The following is a 21,265-nucleotide window of genomic DNA, read 5'->3' as shown; positions in this document are numbered from 1 at the left end:
ATCTCCACTTACTTTGATTCTGTCTTTTCCACCATGGTCCAGGAACTCCCCACCTACATCCGGGACACCGCCCATGCCCTCTGCCTCCTCCAAGACTTCCGGTTCCCTGGCCCCTATGCCTCATCTTCACTATGGACATCCAGTCCCTCTACACTTGTATCCCCCACGTGGATGGCCTAAAAGCCCTCCGTTTCTTCTTCTCCCACAGGCCCAACCAGTCCCGCTTCACTAACACCCTCATCCGCTTGACTGAACTCGTACCTACCCTTAACAACTTCTCCTTCAACTCCTCCCACTTCCTACAAAGTAAGGGGTGGCCATGGGAACGCGCATGGGCCCAAGCTATGCCTGTCTCTTCGTAGGATACGTGGAACAGTCCCTCTTCCGCTGCTACACTGGCACTATCCCCCACCTCTTCCTCCACTACATTGATGACTGTATTGGCGCTGCCTCGTGCTCCCACGAGGAGCTTGAACAGTTCATTAACTTTACTAACACCTTTCACCCCAACCTCAAATTCACCTGGACCATCTCCAATACCTCCCTCTCCTTCCTGGACCTCTTTGTTTCCATCTCAGATGACCGCCTTGTAACTGACATTTATTTCAAACCCACCGGCTCCCACAGCTACCGAGATTACACTTCCTCTCACCCACCTTCCTGCAAGAATGCGATCCCCTACTCCCAATTCCTCTGCCTCCGCCACATCTGCTCCCAAGATGGGGCATTACACTCCCACACATCCCAGATGTCTTCCTATTTCAAGGACTGTAACTACCCCCTCCAGTGATTGAAAATGCCCTCAAACGCATCTCCTGCATCTCCCACACCTCTATCCTCACATTGCCTCCCCCCAACGAAAACAAACATAAAGTCAGAATCCCCTTGTCCTCACATATCACCCAACCAACCTCCGCATCCTACGTATCATTCTCTGCCACTTCCGCCACCTACAATCCAACCCCACAACCAAAGATATATTTCCCTCCCCACCCCTTTTCTGCCTTTTGTGGGGACCGCTCTCTCCGCAACTTCCTCATCCGCTCCACATTCCCTACCAACCCCACTGACCCCACCACCCCCGGCACCTTTCCTTGCAACTGCAGGAAGTGCTACACCTGTCCCTATACCTCCCCCCTCACCTCCATTCAAGGCAAAAAACAAACCTTCGACATCAGACATGGGTTCACCTGCACATGTCAACTTGGTCGACTGCATCCGCTGCTCCCGATGTGGCCTCCTCTACATCGGTGAGACCAAGCAGAGACTCGGAGACCGTTTTGTAGAACATCTGCACTCTGTACGTGATGAACAACAACACCTTCCAGTCGTGAAACACTTTAACTCCCCCTCCATGGGTGACATGTCTATCCTGGTCCTCCTCCAGTGTCACAATGATGCCACTCGCAAACTGGAGGAGCAGCACCTCATATTCCGCCTCGGGAGCCTACAGCCCGATGGCCTAAACGTGGAATTCACCAGTTTTAAAATGTCCCCACCCCCGGCCTCATCCCATGTCCAACCCTGCCTCCTTGGCCTGACACAGCCTGTCCATCTTCTCTCCCACCTATCCGCTCCTCTCACCTCACTGACTAATCCCCACCACTCTCTACCTGCACTCACCTATTACCATCCCACCTACCTTCCCCAGCCCCACCTGTCCTCTCTCTATTTATTTCTGAGCTCCCCTCCCCCTCTCCATTCCTGAAGAAGGGTTCCGATCCAAAATGTCAGCTTTCCTGCTCCTCTTATACTACCTGGCCAGCTGTGCTCCTCCAGCTCCACACTTTGTTACATGAAAACATGCATGGTTAACAGTACAAAAGGTTTAGAATTCAATTTTAAGAAATCACATGATTAGCTACCATAAGACCATAAGACACAGGAGCAGAAATAGGCCTTTTGGCCCATCTTGTCTGCTCAGCCATTCAATAAGATCATGGCTTATTTGATAATCCTCAATTCCAAGTTCCTGCCTCTCCCTCATAATTCTTGATTCCCTTAATGATTAAAAATCCAACGATTAAAAATCTCAGCCTTGAATATACTTACGTAGCCTTCACAGTCCTCTGTGGTAAAAGAATTCCACAGCATGACCACCACCAGAGAAGAAATTCCTCATCTCCATTTTAAATGTGCAACTCTTTACTTTGAGATTATGCCTTCTGGTCCTAAATTCTCCTACAGGTGGAAGCAACCTCTCCACAATTACCCTGTGCAGCCCCCTAAGAGTTTTACATATTTCAATAAGATCACCTCTCATTCATCTAAACTCCAATGAATCCAGCCCAAACAACTCAACCAATCCTCGTAAGAAAATCCCTCCATACCCATGATTAACCCAGTGAATCATAACCACACTGTCCCCAATCTCAGTACATCTTTCCATAGATAAGGGGATCAAAACTGTTGAAGTATTCCAGCTGTGATCTGACTAGTGCCTTGTAATTTTAGCAAGACGCTCCTCCCCACCTACATACCCCATTCCCTCTAAATTAAAGGCCAACATTCCGTGTCTTCCCTACTATGTGATGACCCTGGATACGAGCTTTTTCTAATTCATGCACTGTGACCACCCCCCAAAATCTCTGCGTTGCAGCTTTTTGCAGTCTTTCACCAATTAAATAATATTCAGCTCTTCTTCCTGCCAAAGTGCATATTTTCCCACATTTTATTTCATCTGCCAAGTTCCGATGTTACAAATAGTGTGGCCATCTAATCACTTTTTGCCTAGTTCAAAATTGAAGTGAGCATTTTAAAAAAAAACTGCATAAATGAAACAATTTAACCTACAAATGCTCGCTCATATACAAGTGTAAAACTTTTCAGTGATCTCATAAGTTAAGCTTTTTGAATTTTAAAGCAATGGTGGAGATGAATATCTCAAAAGGTTCAATATGTAAATGCTTTCAGCCTATTAGTATTGATCAAACAACAAACCAGGGTTCAGCTCTCAGCCTCTAGTGACGGTTAAAATTTGACCCCAATTCAATCCTCTGATCATCATCTAGTGACCCATGCTCTCATTAAATGTATCTAGACGGTTCAGGGATCAAAATCAGGATGAACTATACTGTCCTCTGCACTCAAACAGCTTGTACCATTCACTAAGGTCCTTGATGAAAAATGATTACACGAGGCAGAGTATCTCAGCTTGGGTTTTTGTTTGTTTATATAACAACAATTAACTTCAAAAGTAATTATAATTGCTACACTATTGGCGAACATTTCTTCAGTTACTTAGTACCCAACCTTGAGAATCTGCTCCCTACACCTCTCTGCCTTTTTATCTCACTTACTTCTTTTAAGACACTCCTTAAAATTTACCTCATTGGTTAATATTTTGGACATCTGACCCAATATCTCAGAAGGTCTGGCAGCACCTGCAAATCAGAAACAAAAACAGAAATTGCTGGAAAAGCTCAGCAAGTCTGTCAGCATCTGGGGAGAGAAATCAGAGTTAATGTTTCCAGTCAAGTGAAGGGTCACTGGACACGAAATGTTAACTCTGATTTCTCTCCACAGATGCTGCCAGACTTGTTGAGCTTTTCCAGCAATTTCTGTTTTTGTTTCTGATTTACAGATCCGCAGTTCTTTTGGTTTTCATTTTACGTAATACCTCTTTTCTTTAAGATATGCCTGTGGAATGTCTTAGAATGTTTCATTATGTTAAAGGCACTAAATAAATATGTTGTTATTATGAAGCACTCTGGAACATTCTGATTCTTCTTTCATTTGGAAAGGGAGGAAGAATAAATATATTTGAAAAAGGCAAAGGACTCTTAAGTATATGTTCATGGATAGACATGTTAAAGAAAAACAACGCCCGCATCTAGTGTTGCAAGAAGTAATCGTATGCAGGAAATTACATGTACAATACATGTATCATATTGATTAGGTCTGTAACAACCATTTCTCATTACATGTTACTCATACATTCCAACTTCCTGTATAAAGCATAGAACAATAACCTTTTGGTAAACCATTGATACATTCATATTTATTTTGAATGTGTGAAGCAGGAATTTTTTAAAAAGTGTTTGCATTTGAATATCAATATTTTCTCAGTCCTGCTAAACAACAAGTCATTCTGAGACTTGAAGGTGCTCCATTAAATAGAACAACCAAATCATGAGGTATATTTCTTACTCTTTTGTAGGATGACATTATTTTATCTAAAGTTACTTGATTAAGTATTTTTCAGCCTCCATGAAAACTTATTGTCCTGAGTTGTTCTTGCCTAAATCACAGTTATGAAGAACAGAATCTTTCATTAGTCTGGTTTCTGTGCTTTCTGGTCTTCAGAAAAAGTAAAATTTCAAGTTACGTCGCTTTATATGTAAAGGATACATTATCTCATCCATTGATGAACGAGTACACCTGTTGTGGTAATAATTCCAAAAAATTATTAAAAGCATAAATATGAAAAACAGATATAGTAAATGCCTGCTTTGCCTCTAACTGTTACAGATAAGAATCTATGCTGCCAATTCTGTCAAAGCTCAAAAAGCTAAATGAATGAGCAACGACTGAGATAACTCAGTCATAAAAATGCAGGCATCAATTCTGCATTAAACTGATTGGTTAAGTTAAGCATCGCATGACATTGTGAAATGGCATGATTCTCTTCAACTCACAAAGTTTCAAGACTTGCAAAGAGCTTATTGAACAGATACTGAGTGAACTCTTGTTCATAGATGACTGCACTATCATAACACATACGCCAGAGGACATTCAGTTGCTTGTTGATCACTTTGCCATAGGCCCAGAATATTGTGGCCTGAAGAAGATAGAGATCTTGTATTAACCTGTCCCTGGTCACTAATTCCAATATCCCATAGTCACTACCAACAACACACCCCATAATTCAGTACAGAAGTTCTGCTATTTTGCAAGTATCCGCTCCGACAACACTATGTTGGATGACAAAATCGAGTGCTGCCTGACAAAAGATAGCGCATTGTTTGGCAGTCTCACTCAGAGACTTTGGAAAGAGCATGGAGCGTCTCTCTGAACAAAGATGAAAGTCTAACAAGAGTGGTTCTTACATCACTTTACAGGTGTGAAATTTGGACAAGCTATTGGCATCGCATAAAGCAACTGGAAGCATTTTATCTATTTATAATATTTGGTACCAAGGCTAAATTCCCAGCACTAAGTTTCCTGCAAAAAGCTGCATACTTGGCATCAGCCCATCAGAGCTCAGCATTGCCGGGTCCATCATATGGTTCAAACAGAGCATTCCCACCTGCTGAAGGCAGTATGCCACAGCCAGATGAATGCAGGAACTTGTACCACAGGACATCCTAAACTAAGACATAAAACATTCTCAAAGCCAACCACAGAGCTTTCAAGCTAGATTCCAATAGATGGGAAAAACAAATCTTAGGCAGACTCAGTGGTGAAGTCTTTCATTAAGTGATTTCAACATTTTCAGGAAAACTGAATCAAATGCCTTTGGAACAAGTAAATACAGCGCAAAGCCACTGTTTCCATCCATCCTTCCAATACTGACCTTCATATGCAATATTTGCAATTGTTTATACAAATCAAGATTTGGTCTGATGTCAGCCATGAGACAAGACCAACCTGCACCATAAACTGTTTTGTTTTTCCCGTGCTGAACACTCATCAAAGTGATGGGGGAATCCATTATAATAATCCTCAATTCAATTTAACAGTCCAATCTCTAATGCAGGGAGTGTGTTCATTGTCTCACTAAAACTGCCTCTTAAAGCAAGCTGCATGAAAAATCTGAATTAACATTGAAAATATGATAAGTGGTTAGCAGGTTCATCACAAGCTGAAAGAATAATAACAAACTAACTTTTTAGGTTATGACCATTAATGTCATATTCATGAATGTTAGATCACTCTTTCAGTTGACCATGCATTTTTCTCTGCATTGCATATTCTGGCATCTGGAGACCGAAAGATTTCGTCAAACCATGAAAACAGAGGGTTACACCAAGTTATCATTGTTTTGCCTTCTCATAATAAAATATTAGTTTGGCTCAAGAATTCAGTTACTAAGAGAATTGCTTCATGTAATGAGAAATACTGTTGAAAGTATTTTTGCACGAAGACAAATCACCTTGCTGACAGGACCATGAGCAAAGTAGCTTTAATGTTTACTAATGTTTATGCCAGACTTCACTGGTTATTATAGAAACCAAAAATGTGTACTGCAATTTTTCTATCAAGCCAAAATGAATGTATGCATTACCAGAAATAATACTTCACAGATTTTTATCCATGGAATCGTGTTCCTTGTATGCAGTAATTTTAACATGATCAAATAATTAAGTATCAAAGTGCCAGTTTTCCATCACTTGTTAGACAAAAGATAGTCAGTGGCATGTTGACATTTACTTGCAAGTACTTTTCCTGTACTTCCAGCAAATATGTCCAATTTCTCAAGATATTTAGCTTTGTTATAATTTGTCTATTGCCACACCATGAGGCAAGCTATTATAACAAAACTTTTAGTGACTTTAACTATCTAAACCAGTTGAAGCTACAATACATTTCAGGAAAATTGTCCCTGACAAATGACAAACACTGACATTTTTATTACACAGAAACAAAATAAGTTCATTAGATTAAATTGTCATAACCTACTTTCAACACTCTGATACAACTCTGGTATCAAAGGTATTCACTCACATGACTTACTATTCATGCAGTAATTCTGAGTTGTTGTGTTGTGGCATATGCAGTTTTGCATGCATCATGTGGTCTGGAACTACAGGTAACGATAGCAGAGACTACAACATTCTTTTCAGTGCATGGTTAACTAGAAATTTCATCTGCTTTTACCAGCTTCTGTTGGAATGATGTTGGAATAGTTGGTACTCAACATGTTTGGCTGCAGCTTTTTTGGCCTCCAAGTTCTGGCATAGCCTAGAAGCCGCAGCTTCTGGCTCAGAGGCAAGGACATTATGCACTGCACCACAAAACCTCCATTCATAGACTGAAAATGGACTCTCTACCGTTTTCCTCTGTTGAAGTCAACGATAATGGAAAATTCACATCTTTCTATAAGTCTATCATTAAGTAATGTTCAGCATGATTTTGGCATAGCTTATTTGAAGATTACTAAGTTGACATAAAGGCACAGAATTTCTGATGCAGTTCTCCAGAGATTTCATTATAAATTCAGTACAAATCCACACAGAAATGGCATAAATGATTGTTTATATCCATACACCAAATGTCATTATTAACCATCTCCAAACGTACAGCCAGAAACTGGAGAATTTCAAATGGAAATAGTTTATTCTGGAAAAGTGTTACTGCTGATTGTCATTTGTTAGCAGTGAAAAAAACTCCTTGTAGTTCAGAAATGAACATAGATCACTCTGAAAACTTAACACCATCTCATATCTTTACATGGATTAGGAATTCAAATCCCTCATGCTGATAGCAGATTTCACTCTGAGCATTTCTTCAATGTTATGACCTCCAAATTAGGACAAACCAAACATATTTGTACAACAAAACTTACACTTCCTTACAAATGGCAAATGCATGTCTTTATACAGCAAAAAAGAGAAAGAATTACTTAATGTGAACTTACAGGACTGCTGGGCAGTATCCAGTGCACTTCATTTTGGAAGTTGACACGGGACTGCTGTGTCTGTAAAGTGAAGGGAAAGGAGCTGACCTGCAACATAAGTAAGTTGCAGGCCTCAAGTGCCTCGCGTGAGTTAATAAACTTATCCAACAGAACCAGGCTGGATTCCCCATGTGTTCCAGAACCTGAAAAACTAAAGGAACATGAGATTCAATTGAAACTGTATGAAAGGATTTCATATATGATTAGATATGAAGAGGAAAATAAATTGCATTTACACACATTTCACAACTGCAGGACATCCTAAAGTGTTTCATAACCTATGGAATACTTTTGAAGTGTTTTATTGTTAACAAACACGACAGCTAATTGAATGCAGCAAGATCCCACAAATAGTAATGAAATAAATGGCCAGATAATCTTTTTTAACTGGTTACGAGATAAATGTAGACCATTTTCCAAAGTCTTTGCAGGTACTCTGTTGAAATTTCGGCAAATAATTAGAAGATTTCTTGCAGAAAAACTTGAGGATTGTGGCTTTTGCTGGGACTCTGGCAGCCACAGAGAAACCAGCAAGAAAGTTACCTGCACAATCAGGTAAGTGGCAGGGGCCGGGATCAGTCAGGTAGGCACCAGCTTGGGTTGGAGCATTCATGAGGGCAGCGTGACTGTAATAGGGTCACTTTCAGATGAAGAGGGCCCTCTGACTCCACAGGGTAAAATGCCAACAATGGAGAGAAGAGATCTGGATTGTTCCCATAAGTAGCTCAATTGCTCTTCTACCAACAGTTTGATAGTTATTTGTTACAGTTTATGAACTACGATCTGGGAGACCCTTGTTGTGCAGTGGCCCAGGTTCAAGCCTCATCTGCTTCAGAGGTATGTAATAACATTTCTGAACAGATTGATTAGAAAATATTGAACTATTATCTGACCACTATTAATAGTTAAAATCACACGGTGGATGGAATTAAGTCTGGAGAGGATCACTCAAAGAGGAACCGAGAGATCATTTGTACCATATGGCCCTCTCACATCCTGATGAATTTTTGACCCTGCTACAGAGTGATGCAATCAATGTAAAAAAAAAATATTGATTGCATAGTCAAATGAACACTAATGAAAAGCTAGTAAGTCACAGTCAAGTATTAAGGATTCAATTTAACACCCAAAATTTAGTGGCTTGTGGTTGGGTTCAGAGCTAGAACTTCTAAAAACTCAAATCCTACACAGTGTTACTCCTATAGCCTGTTTTTGGGCTTAATGGGGGTAGAACAAAGCTAGCCAACTGGCCCAGGGACAGGCTTGAGACATCAAGATTTTGAGGAGGCTGCTTGCCAGGGATGTGTAAGTTAAGTGAATTAGCCACGGGAAATGAAGGGTTGCAGGGAGGGGTGGGGTCTGGTTGGAATGTTCTTCAGATGGTCGGTGTGGACTCGATGGGCTGGATGGCCTGCTCCCACACTGTAGGGATCCTATGCTATGATTCTAAGAGAACAAGGATCAAACTGTAGCTTTGTTCACTGACAGGCTTCATGAAATGCTCATTTATCAAATTCTGATTGTTAGCCTGAGTATGGAATGGTGGCAGAGCATATCATCATGGAGAAGGTTAAATGAGATATGGTAATACACAAAATCAATCAAACAGCAGGCTTTAAGCTTCATTGCAGCCAAGCACTAGCCTCAGGCAGCGATTAATGGACACTACAAAAATGTCTAAATGATCTGAAACATTCTGAGAATTGTGAAGAAGGGAAAATGAAAATAAAATTATGGTAAACTTACCTAGTGAAATCAATATGAGAGTTGTCATGTATAAGAACAAACAGTGTGTAGGGGTTCTGCTTGACTTTTTTCATGAAAGCTTCAAACTTGTTCTGAATGTCATGATCTAAGCGGATAATATATTTCTCAGCCCTTTGATAGGCTACAGTGTCTTCCTCTAGACCCAAGTCTACAAGTACTCCTGTGTAAAATAAAAGACATATTATATATTAAATTATAAAAATGGACTTTTCACAAATCTGTATTTGTTAAATGCCAAAACTAAGTTTATTGAGATGACTCTTTCTGATCCAGGATATTAATGCAATGGGAAACATTTCCATGTCCAGATATTGGTCATTTCTGCACTCCATGATCTTATGGAAGGCAGGAAATTAAGAGGTTGCCTCTATGTTCACCATCCATTTAAGGATGATGGATGGAGGTGGAATGAGAGACCCAACTGACAGCTTTCAGTTCTAGAAGAACGGGTAGAAACAAAAGTGTAGTGGGACTTCAAATTGGAGGAATTTGTATATGTCTACCGAGATTTCAAAGATAAAGAAAACCCAATGCCGTTGTGGATATTGGAAACGGAGGGAGTGTCCTTGCAAAAGTCTAATAACAGCCATGACTGTTGCCTTGTCATCCTTACAGCCCCTTCACAAGATCACTGAATGAAGATTCCATTGATGCCCTTAGTAGCATCTCTTTGCAAAATTCCACTGGAGGAAGGACAGTGAGAAGGAATTGTCTGCCAACTCACCTCCAAAGCCACATCTGCATTCTGCCCAATAAATAAATTATAAGTAATGCAGCATAGGAACAGGCACTTCGCTCCATCAAGCCTATGCTTGATTCCTAGCCAATTCCTAATCTTATTCAGACCCACTGCGCATTGCCCAAGCGTGGTATCTATGCTTCTGTTCACCTCATGTTTGTGTGTCTATCAATATATGCCTTACACCTTCCTAAAGAGCCTGGTTCCACCACCTCCACTGGCAGTGCATTCCAGGCATCCACCACCCTCTGTGTGTAAAATTTTCTCTGCACTTCTCCCCTAAACTTCCTCACATTGAACCTGTGCTCTCTTGCAGTTGACCATTCCACCCTGGGAAAAAAACCTCTGACTATCCACCTGCCTCTCATAATTTTGTACACCTCTGTCAAGTCATTCCTCTGCCTCCATCTGTCCAGTGAAAACAATCTAAGTTTAGCCAACCTCTCCTCATAACTAAGACCCTCCAGACCAGGCAACATTCTGGTAAACCTTCTCTGCACTCTCTACTAAGCATCTATGTCCTTCTGGTAGTGTGGCGACCAGAACTGCACGCAGTATTCCGAATGTGGCGTAACTAAAGTTTTGTACTGTTGTAACATGACTTACCAACTTTTATATTCAATGCCCCAGCCGATAAAGTCAAGCGTGCATTTTGGAAGATCAAAATCAAGTGCGATTAAATAATAAATGGCAGAACCCTTAGGAGCATTGACATACAGAAGGTTCTGGGTGTACAGGTCCACAGACCCCCGCCAGGGATAACACAGATGGATAAGGTGGTCTGTGGACCAGAAGTTTAATCACATTTGATTTTGATCTTCCAAAATGCATCACCTCATATTTATCTGGATTTAACTCCATCCACTATTTCTCTGCCCAAATCTGCAGTCTATCTGTATCTTGCTGTATCCTTTGATAATCCTCCTCACTACCTGCAATTCTGCCAATTTTGGTGTCATCTGCAAACTTCCTAATCAGACCACCTTCATTTTCCTCCAGATCATTTATATATATTACAAACAGCGAAGGTCCCAGCACTGAACATTGCAGAACACCACCACTTACTGATCTCCGTTTGAAAAGGACCCTTCCACCCGCTAATCTCTGTCTTCTATGACCAAACTACTTTTGTATCCATCTAGCCAGCTTATCCCAGATCCCATGAGATTCTGCCTTCTGTACCAGTATGCCATGAGGTACCTTATCAAATCGTTTATTAAAGTCTATGTAGACAACTTCCAGTGCCCTTCCCTTATCAATCATTCTTGTCAGCTCCTCAAAATAATGCAATCAAATTGGTAAAACATGACCTTCCCTGCACAAACCCATGCTGCCTATCACTGACGAGTCCATTTGCTTCCAAATTTGAATAAATCCTGTCTCTCAGTATCTTCTCCAACAGCTGCCCCACCACTGACATCAGGTTCACTGGTTTGTAATGACTTGGATTATCTCTGTTTCCCTTCTTAAACAAAGGAACAATATTGGGCATTCTCCAGTCCTCTGGAACTTAGCCTGAGGCCATATAGGATGAAAAGATATCTGTTCAGGCCCCAACTATTTCCGCCCTTGTCTCCCACATTGGAGATATTGGAGATTGGATATCTCCTGGGATAGATCCTGTCTGGCTCTGGGGACTTATCCACTTTAATGTATTTCAAGACACCAACATTTACTTCATTATGTTGACCTGCCTGAGACTATTCACACACACTTTCCCAATCTCAATATCCCTCATGATCCTTTCTTTGGTGAATTCTGATGTAAAGTACTCAGTAAGGATCTCACCCATTTCCTCTGGCTCCACACATAACCTCCCTCCTGTATCCTTGTGTCGGCCTATTCTTTCCCTAGCTATCCTCTTGTTCCTAACATATGTATAAAATGCCTCAGGATTCGCCTTAACCCTGCTGGCCAAGGACATTTCATAGCCCCTTTTAGCCCTCCTAATTTCCCATTCGAGCTTCTTCCTATTTTCTCTATTCTTCAAGGGCTTCATCTATTTTTAGTTGCCTAGACCTTCTTGGAAAAAAAATGTTACAATTTGTGGGAAAAAAAGCCTCTTCTCATCCTCTCAGTTTATATTTTTAAATGCAATACTCCTGTTAAAATATTACCTAGTACCAGGATGTCTTGTGTTTAGTGCTAGAGCTTAGAAAGACATCGGCCTGGATTTCTGCAACACCGACATAGCACCCAAAGCAGCTGTTTCAACTCCAGTCTGCTTTTGGTGAAACACGTGTGAAACATGATGTGTGCACATTTGATCAGATTAAAGGCTTCATAAAGAGTGGGAGAGTGTGGGGTCAGCAGTTCTCAAACAACGTGACAGCACAGGGACTGCAGCTTACAAAAAGAAGTGGACCTGTGTGAGAAGGGTAACAGTGGCTGGAGATAAAAACTGGAGGCAGAGAGCCCCTTCAACCTGTTTCTACCTGTCAGAGATGAAGTTCACTTCACAGTTCACAGGAAATCAGGTAGGTGACTGGTGAGAATTTCTTCCACATCTCTTTGATTGGCAAAATGGTTTAAATCAGGAGATGTTGGTACAGTTGAACAGTATATTTAAGATATTCACTTTAAATAATTTTTTAGCATCCAAATCAATTAAGTGAATAGAAGTAGCTGGACAGGCAATGTGTTGCTGCTGTAGCATGAGAGAGTTGGGGGTTGTGGATGCGATCCACAGTGACCACATTTGCAGCAAGTGTTGGCTGCTCAAGGAACTTTGGCTTAGAGTTGGTGAACTGTAGTCTGAGCTGCAGACACTATAAACACATCAGGGAGGGAAACATGTATGTGTTTTTCAGGAGATACTCACACCCTTAGATTAATTGCATCGCATTTGGTCAAAAGAGAAAGGAGGTGGGGTAGCTTTGTTAATAAATGATTTTTTCTACGTGGTAATGAGTAGTTATAGAGTGCAATAGATCATGACGTGAAATTATTTTGGGTGGAAATGAGGAACAGCAAGGGAAAGAAGTTAAAGGTGAGAGTTGTCAATAGGTCCCCAAAGATTTGTAGGAAATCAAGGAAGCGAGGTCAAAGTTTTAGGCTGACAGGTGACAGAAATGAGGGGGAATTACTTCTCCAATAGGGTCATGAATTTATGGAATTCACTGTCCCATACAGCAGTGGACACTAAGAAGTGTGAATATATTTAAGGAGGAGATAAGACGGATTTGTAATTAGTAACAGTTTAAAGTGTTGTGGTGTACGGGTAGGAAAGCAGAGATGAGATCAACATGGTCATGTTAAATGGCGGAGCAGGCTTAACAGACTGCATTGCCTACTCCTGCTTCTAGTTCTTATAAGTTTAGAAGATGAAGAGTGATCTTATTGAAATATATAAAATTCTGAGAGGGCTTGACCGGGTAGATGTTGAGAATATGTTTCCACTAGTGGGGAATCTCGAACTGGGTTACATAGTTACGGAATAAGGTGGCACTCATTTAAAACTGAGATGGAAAGGAATTTCCCCTCTTGGAGGATCACCAATGTCTGGAATTCTCTACCCGAGAGAGTTGTGGAGGCTAGATGACTGAAATTATTTAAAGAAGAGGTAGAATGATTTTTCAAATATCGGGGAGTTGAAGGCTGTGAGGATATGAAAGGCTAAAAGTTTGCAAAGTGGCTTGTTCAGGTCATTTCAGAGGGCAGCTATAGATCAATCACATTAGTGTGGGTGTGGAATCACATGTAGCCTACATGGAGTGAGGGTAGCTGATTTCCCGCCCCAAAAAGAAAGCAAGGATGGACATGAGTGAACCAGATCTTCTTGGAACAATCAGTGATATTTGTCATGGTTACCAATGATAGTTATCATGGTCACCATTACTGAAACTAGCTTTATTATCAAGTTATTAATCAAGCTGCCATCATGGGATTTGAACTTACATCCCCGAGTAATAGCCTGAGCCTCTGGATTACAAGTTGAGTGACACTGCTCCCACATCGCCATCTCCTATCATTGCAGCATAAAGCCTCAAAGAGCAATACTGAAGAAATCTCGGTGGTCAAACATAGTGAAAATTTGTTGTGAGAATAATGGCATGTCTCCTATTTAAAAATCACACTAACTTCCTGATGGATGTAAGTTGCACTCCTAGTTTCTTCAAATGCCTGATGCGATTTAAGTTAAACAAGTCGGTTCTTTATCTGTAAATCATGAGAAAACTTCAATTGGAACACTAATTAGTTATAAATAGGCAATAGGTAAGTAAAGCTTTTTTTTAAAAATGTTATATAATTGAACACATTCTGTCATGCATTTCAAAAACTGAAGTAACAGCGGTTTTAGCAGCCTACCTGAATGTCGAATACGTTGCAAAGTCTGCTGGAAAAGAATCTCAGATGGAGGCAGTAAAATAATGAAGTCAACCTTTCCAAAGCGCCCCAAATCTAGGTTTTGCATTCCAGAGTCTGCTATCGCACAAACTTGAGATAACAGCTTTCGGGCAACACTGAGCTGAGAGGGATGAATCTGAAACACTTCAGTAGCTGAATCTGTAGAAGATAAAGAAAGTGTATTCCATTGTTAGTTCCACCAATAATTTGCAGTTACATTATTGAACTCATCACTCTTATGTGTCCTGCCACTGCTGCTTATAGCTAGCCCTGGCAGATTTGCTGTCATGGTACACCACACTTGTCTATCTTGTGCCATCTTCACACATCCACTGTGACTCATACCTAAGCATGTAGACATCCGTCATCCAATTATGCCTTGGTTGACCCGTCTTTCTGCTGGTCTCCACTATTCTCTCATTAAGAGAACAATGTCACTTTTTATCTTTGATCAAACAGTCAAAATGCTGACATTTTCTTTGCTGGTTATCACTTTTTTAAAAGTTTTTTTTGCTCTTGCAATTACAAATTTTTCTTCATTTGTGTTATGGTCTATATAGGAATTTTTAATCTTAGTATCCATTTTATTTCCACAGATCTCTACTGCAATCTTGTTCTAGTTTTCATGGGGTGGATTTTGCTGGGAGGTAAAGAATGACTGCCCACTCTACTGCACCCCAAGTTAAAAGTCAGCTGGCAGTGTGTTGAGCAGAAATCTGGCTGCCTCACAGTGATAATACAATGACAGCAGCCTTAGTACTTGAAAGCGGAAGTTTAAATGCTAGGATGTCCATCCAAAAGATTTATCAGCTATATGATTCCTGGCCTAAACTAAATTCTTTGATCTCTGTCAAGCTAGCTTCTGACCTGCTCTTGTATCCACTGTGTTTATGTGGCAAGTCCAATTGAGTTTCTGGGATTCAGTGATGGTAACACCATTGAATGTCAAGGAACCATGGTTAGATTGTCTCTTATTGGTGATGGTCATAGCCTGGCATTTGTGTGGCGCAAATGTTACATGCCACTTGGCACTCCAAGCCTGGATATTGTCCAGATCTTGTTGCATTTGACATGGACTGCTTCAGTATCTGAAGAGTCATGAAACTTGCTGAACATTGTGCAATCATCAGTCAACATCCCTACCTCTGATCTTATGACAGACAGAAGATCATTGATCAAGCAGCTGAATATGGTTGGGATTAGGACACCACCCTGAAGAATTCCCGCAGAGATGTCCAGAAGCTGAGATGACTGACTTCGAAAATCATCAACCATCTTCCTCTGTGCCTAATATGACTCCAACCATCAGCGAGATTTCCCCCATACCCATTGATTCCAGTGTTGCTAGGGCTCCTTGATGCTTCACTCAGTCATATGCAGCCTTGATGTTCAGGGCTGTCACTCTCACCTCACCAGCTCTTTTGCCCGTATTTGAATCAAGGCTGTAAAGAGGTTAGGAGCTGAGTGGCCCTGGTAGAACTAAAATGGGCATCACCAAGCAGGTTATTACTGAGCAGATGCTGCTTGATAACATCTTCCATCACTTTACTGATGATTGAGAGTAGACTGATGGGGCAGTAACTGGCCAGTTTGGATTTGTCCTGCATTTTTGGATGCAGGATATACCTGGGCAATTTTCCACATGGTGGGATGGATGCCAGTGTTGTACTGGAACAGCTTGGTTGGGGATTGGAAAGTTCTGGAGCAAAAGTCTTCAGTACTATTGCTGGAATGTTGTCAGGGCCAATAGCCTTTGCAGCATCCAGTCCTTCCAACTATCTCGTGATATCACGTGAATTGAATCAAATTGACTGAAGACTGGTATCTGTAATACTGGGGAGCACTGGTAGAGCCCAAGATCGATCATTCACTCGGCACTTCGGGCTGAAGATTGCTGCGAATGCTCCAGCCTTATCTTTTAGACTGATGTATTGAGCTGTTCCATCATTGAGGATAGCATAGGATAGCCTCCTCCTCCAGTGAGTTGTTTAATTGTCCATCATCATTCACAATTGGATGTGGCAAGATTGCAGAGCTTAGATTTGATTGTTAATTGTGGGATCACTTAGCTTTTTCTATCACTTGTTATTTATGCTGCTTGGCATGCAAGTAGCCCTGTTTAGTAGGTTCACCAGGTTGACACCTCATTATTGGGTATGTCTAATGCTGCTTCTGGCATGTCTTCTGGCATGTCCTCCAGCACTCTGCGTTGAACCATCATTGATCTCTTGGCTTGATGGTAATGGTTGAGTGGGGAAATGCTGTGCCATGAGGTTGCAAATTGTGCTGGAGTATAATTCGGCTGTTGTTGATGGTCCAACCTCATGGATTCCCAGTCTTGAATTGCTAGATCTGTTCGAAGTCTGTCCCATTTAGCACAATGATAGTGCCACACAACACAATGGAGGTTATTCTCAACATGAAGGCAGGACTTCACCTCCACAAGGACTGTGCAGTGGTCACTTTTACCAATACTGTCATAGACAGATGTATCTGCAGCCAGCAGATTGGTAAGGACGAAGTTAAGTAAGTTTTTCCCTCTTGCTGGTTCCCTCACCATCTGCTCCAGACCCAGTCTTGCAGCTATGTGTCCTTTAGGACCTGTCCAGTGCAATCGGTACTGCTCCTGCCAAGCCACTCTTAGTGATGGACATTCAAATCTCCCACCCAGAGTAGTTAAAATGTACTAGCTTTCTAAGCGTATCCACAGATGCAACAGCAAAAGATTGATTAGTAAGACTCAATTAAACCAACACCCTTCTAAATTTCCTTCCTGTGTGTATCATGTTCATTTGAGCACACGGTACCTTTAAATTTTTTTGTACAGCTATCCATGTGCGGTATGCTAAAGGCAGCAACTTGTGAGCAGCCTACACAATACCTTCCGGACTTCCATACAGCTGCACACCCTTTGACGGTGGTTTACACCAGCTGACTCTTCTGAATGTCATATAGATCATTTATAAATGGTGCAAAAGCATCAATTCAAAGGGTTACTGTACAAAAACAAACATGCATCTAAACAAGAGTGGAAGCACAAGCATTAAAGCCACTACTTACAGCCTCTAGTCAAACATTTATCAATGGTAGCTATTGCAGCAGAGAGCTGACATAGACTACAGATTCTGATGTCTTACCAAAACACTGCATTGCAGTCATTGCTGCAGCTTCATCTGCTGGAATGTAGTCAGAAACATTTCCATTGAATGGAATAGCAACATTACTATTTCGACTCTGCTGAAATTTATCCAGGAATTTGTCTAAGTTATCACCTGTGGTAGATAAAGTATCAATTCAGTGGACAAAAGCAAAAAAAGTATTGAAAGCTTCAAAATATATCCGTTACATAGTGAAAACCTAATCAACATTTCAAGTCAAGATGAATGCCAAAAGATTCTTTAGTTAGAACAGACTTTGTAAGATTTCTAAAGCATATCTTTAAAACAGCCTTTATAACTGCAGAATTGGCTATATTGTCTCCCTCTAATCCTTCAGCCACACTTTTCTGTATTAAATTTCATCTGCCATTTAACTGCCTATTCTGCTAGCCTATTTGTCCTGTTGCAGTTGATTGGTAACATCCACACTTTTTGCCTCACTTCCAAGTCTGGTGTCATAGTAAATTTTAAATTCTTACTTTGTATTCTAATATGCAAGTCAATTCTATAATTTAAAAATGCAGTGGTCTGTGCACCGATCCTTGCGGGACACCACTGTCTCATCCTCTTGTCTCAAAAACGTCATTTACCACGAGTTGCTATATTTTGTCCTCAAGGTAACTTTTTAATTCAAGCCACCTCTGGTCCTTTAATCCATGAACTTCAGTTTTACAACCAGTCTCTTTTGTGGTACTTTGTCAAACACTTCCACAAAATCTATATCAATAAAACCCACTGCATTCCTTTCATCAATCTTATTTAGGGAAAACATCATAGAACAATTATTAAATGTCATAAAAACAAAGTTTGTTACACAAAAAAGGAAGAAAAAACTCATAATATCTTCCACTTTATAAGAATAAATTGAAATAGTCTTATTACAAATATCAAAAATAAAGATTTAGCCCTTTTACCCTCAACAAAACCTTTACAGATATTCAGTGAAGGGTAATCCACTTCAAAGTTCTTTTTTCAGTTGCATGTCTGTTCTTGGTTTCTTTACAGCAAACTTTCCTTAGAAGGGAGGAGGTTGAGAGGGGACATGATTGAGATGCATAAAATTATGAGGGGCATAGGTAAGGTTGACAGGAAGATATATTTCCCCTTGATGGAGGGGTCAATGACCTGGGGATATCAATTTAAGGTAAGGGGCAGAAGGTTTCGAGAAGTGAGGAAATGCTTTTTCACCCAGAGCATTGTAGGAATCTGGATCCTGTAAGGATGGCAGTGACAGAAACCCTCATAATATTCAAGAAGTACTTAGATGTGCACTTGTGATGACAAGACATATAAGGCTATGGACCAAGTCCTGGAAAATGGGATTAGAATTGTGAGAACCAGTGTGAGCGCGGTGGACTGTTTTCTGTGCTGTAGATCTCTATGACTCTATAAACTCTATAAATTTGACCTTAACTTCTTTAGTTAACATCTTTTCATAAGACCCTTAAACTGCTAACACGTCTTACTTTTTTTTTTAAATAACATAGATTCCCTAAACTGTTCTTCCACAGCATACTGTTTCTAGAAAATTCTCTTACTGACATTGAACAACGTTGGAATTCTGTGCTCCTGTCCTGACATTTCTGAGGACTGCGAGACTGCACTGTTGCTCTTACAGGCTTTTTCTCCCTGAAAAGGAACATAGGAACAGGAGTAGGCACTCTGCCTATCAAGCCTGACTTGGAATTTAAAATGATCATGGCCGATCAAGCACTTTAATATCCACTCCATCCTTATAGCCTTGTACGCCGTTGGCAATCAGGAATCTATAAATTTCTACCTTTAACATACCCAAAGACGGAGTTTCCACAACGTGGCAGGAAATTCCAAAGATTAACAACCCTGTGAGCAAAAAGATTTCCAGTCATCATGGATCTAAAACGGCACTCCCTTCATTTTCAAACCGTGTATCCTGGTTCGAGACTCCCCAAGCAGAAGAAGTATCTTATCTGTAGCTACCCTGTCAATCACTTTACATATTTTGGAAGTTTCATTGAGATAGGGGTGGCACGGTGGCTCAGTGGTTAGCACTGCTACCTCACAGCACCAGGGACCTTGGTTCGATTCCACCCTCGGGTGACTGTCTGTGTGGAGTTTACACATTTTCCCCGTGTCTGCGTCGGTTTCCTCTGGGTGCTCCAGTTTCCTCCCACAGTCCAAAGATGTGCAGGGTAGGTGGATTGGCTATGCTAAATTGCCCAGGGATGTTTGGGTTAGACGTGTGAAATGCAGGGATAGGGGAATGGGTCTGGGTGGGATGCTCTCCGGAGGGGCAGTGTGGACTTATTGGGCTGAATGGCCTGTTTCCACACTGTAGGGATTCTATGAGATTACCTCTTATTCGTCAAAACTCGAGAGAATACAGGCCCATTCTGCCTGGTCTTTTACCCAGTCTTTCTTCATAGGACAGTCCCGAGAACAATTTCCCTCGATGGCAGTAATATCATTCCTGAGATAAGGAGATCAAAACTACATACAGTATTCTCGGTGATGTCGGACCAAGCTTCTATGGAATTGAAGCAAGACATCACTACTCCTGTACTCAAAATCCTCTTGTGATAAAGGCCACCATTCCATTAGCCTTCCTGATAGCTTGCTGCACCTGGACGTTAGCCTTCAGTGACTTAACGACAAGATCAATCAACTTTCCTTGCACATTTACAGTTTCTCGGCTCTTATCACTTAAAGAATTACTCTGCACATCTCTTTCTCCTACCAAATTCGATAACTATTACCCCTACTGTTAGTTCCTGCTCCTAGTTTAGAATCACAGAATCCCAACAGTGCAGAAAGAGGCCATTCAGCCTACTGAATCTGCACCAATCCTCTGTACAGCATCCCACCCAGACCCAGATCCCCTACCCTATCCCCATAGCCCCTCATTTACCATGGCTAATCCGTGTAGCCTGCACATCCCTAGACACCACGGACAATTTACTATCACCAATTCACCTAACCTGCACATTGTTTTTACATTAATTTTTTCTAAATTCATAATTTTCCACACTATATTCCATCTGACATGTTCTTGCCCATTCACTATGTCTGTCCACATCCTCCTGAAGCTGCTTTACATCTTCCTTACAACACAAGCCCCCAGTTGACTTTGTACAATTTGCAAATTTGGAAATATTACATTTGGTCCCTCAAATCCAAATCAATGACATATGTTGTGAATAGCTGGGGTCCATATACTTTCCTTGTGGTAGTCCACTAGTCACAGCTCGCAAAGGTAAGAATGATCCATTTATTCCTACTCTCTGTTTTGTGTCTGTTGGGCAATAATTAATCTATGTCAGTACATTACCACATAAACTACGTGCTTTAATTTTTTTTCTTGCCAGCCTCCTGTGCGGAACTTTATTAAAAGCCTGCTGAAAATCTATGTATACTGCGTCATTCAGCTTTCCTTTATCAACTTTGTTAGTGACATCTTCAAAAAATTCAATAAGTTTGTCAAATACAATTTCCCATTTGTAAATTCACACTGACCATGTCTAATCAGATCATTATTATCCAAATTCTTTACCATGGATTCTAGCATTTTCCCTACTGTTGGTGTAAGGCTAACAGGTCTGCAGTTCCCTGTCTTCTCTATATCTCCGTTCTTAAACTGTGGTGAAACAACTCCACACA

General features: G+C 40.9%; 1 protein-coding gene across 6 annotated transcripts in view; it reads right to left on the bottom strand.

Moving 5' to 3' along the window:
* greb1l (GREB1 like retinoic acid receptor coactivator) overlaps positions 1-21,265 on the bottom strand; it is a 326,285-nt gene that overhangs the window by 50,967 nt on the left and 254,053 nt on the right. For all 6 annotated transcript variants that reach the window (XM_048595857.1, XM_048595861.1, XM_048595858.1 and 3 more), the window contains 4 exons: positions 17,609-17,743; positions 14,433-14,630; positions 9,365-9,545; positions 7,580-7,769 (listed from right to left, as the gene is read on the bottom strand). In XM_048595857.1, the coding sequence (XP_048451814.1) occupies positions 7,580-7,769; positions 9,365-9,545; positions 14,433-14,630; positions 17,609-17,743 (704 nt within the window). The remainder of the gene's footprint in view (positions 1-7,579; positions 7,770-9,364; positions 9,546-14,432; positions 14,631-17,608; positions 17,744-21,265) is intronic.

This window comes from Rhincodon typus, chromosome 4 (genome assembly GCF_021869965.1).
Source record: "Rhincodon typus isolate 14 chromosome 4, sRhiTyp1.1, whole genome shotgun sequence".
Lineage (NCBI taxonomy): Eukaryota > Metazoa > Chordata > Chondrichthyes > Orectolobiformes > Rhincodontidae > Rhincodon > Rhincodon typus.
Note: the sequence above shows the minus strand (reverse complement) of the source record. Positions and strands in the feature narration are given on the sequence as shown.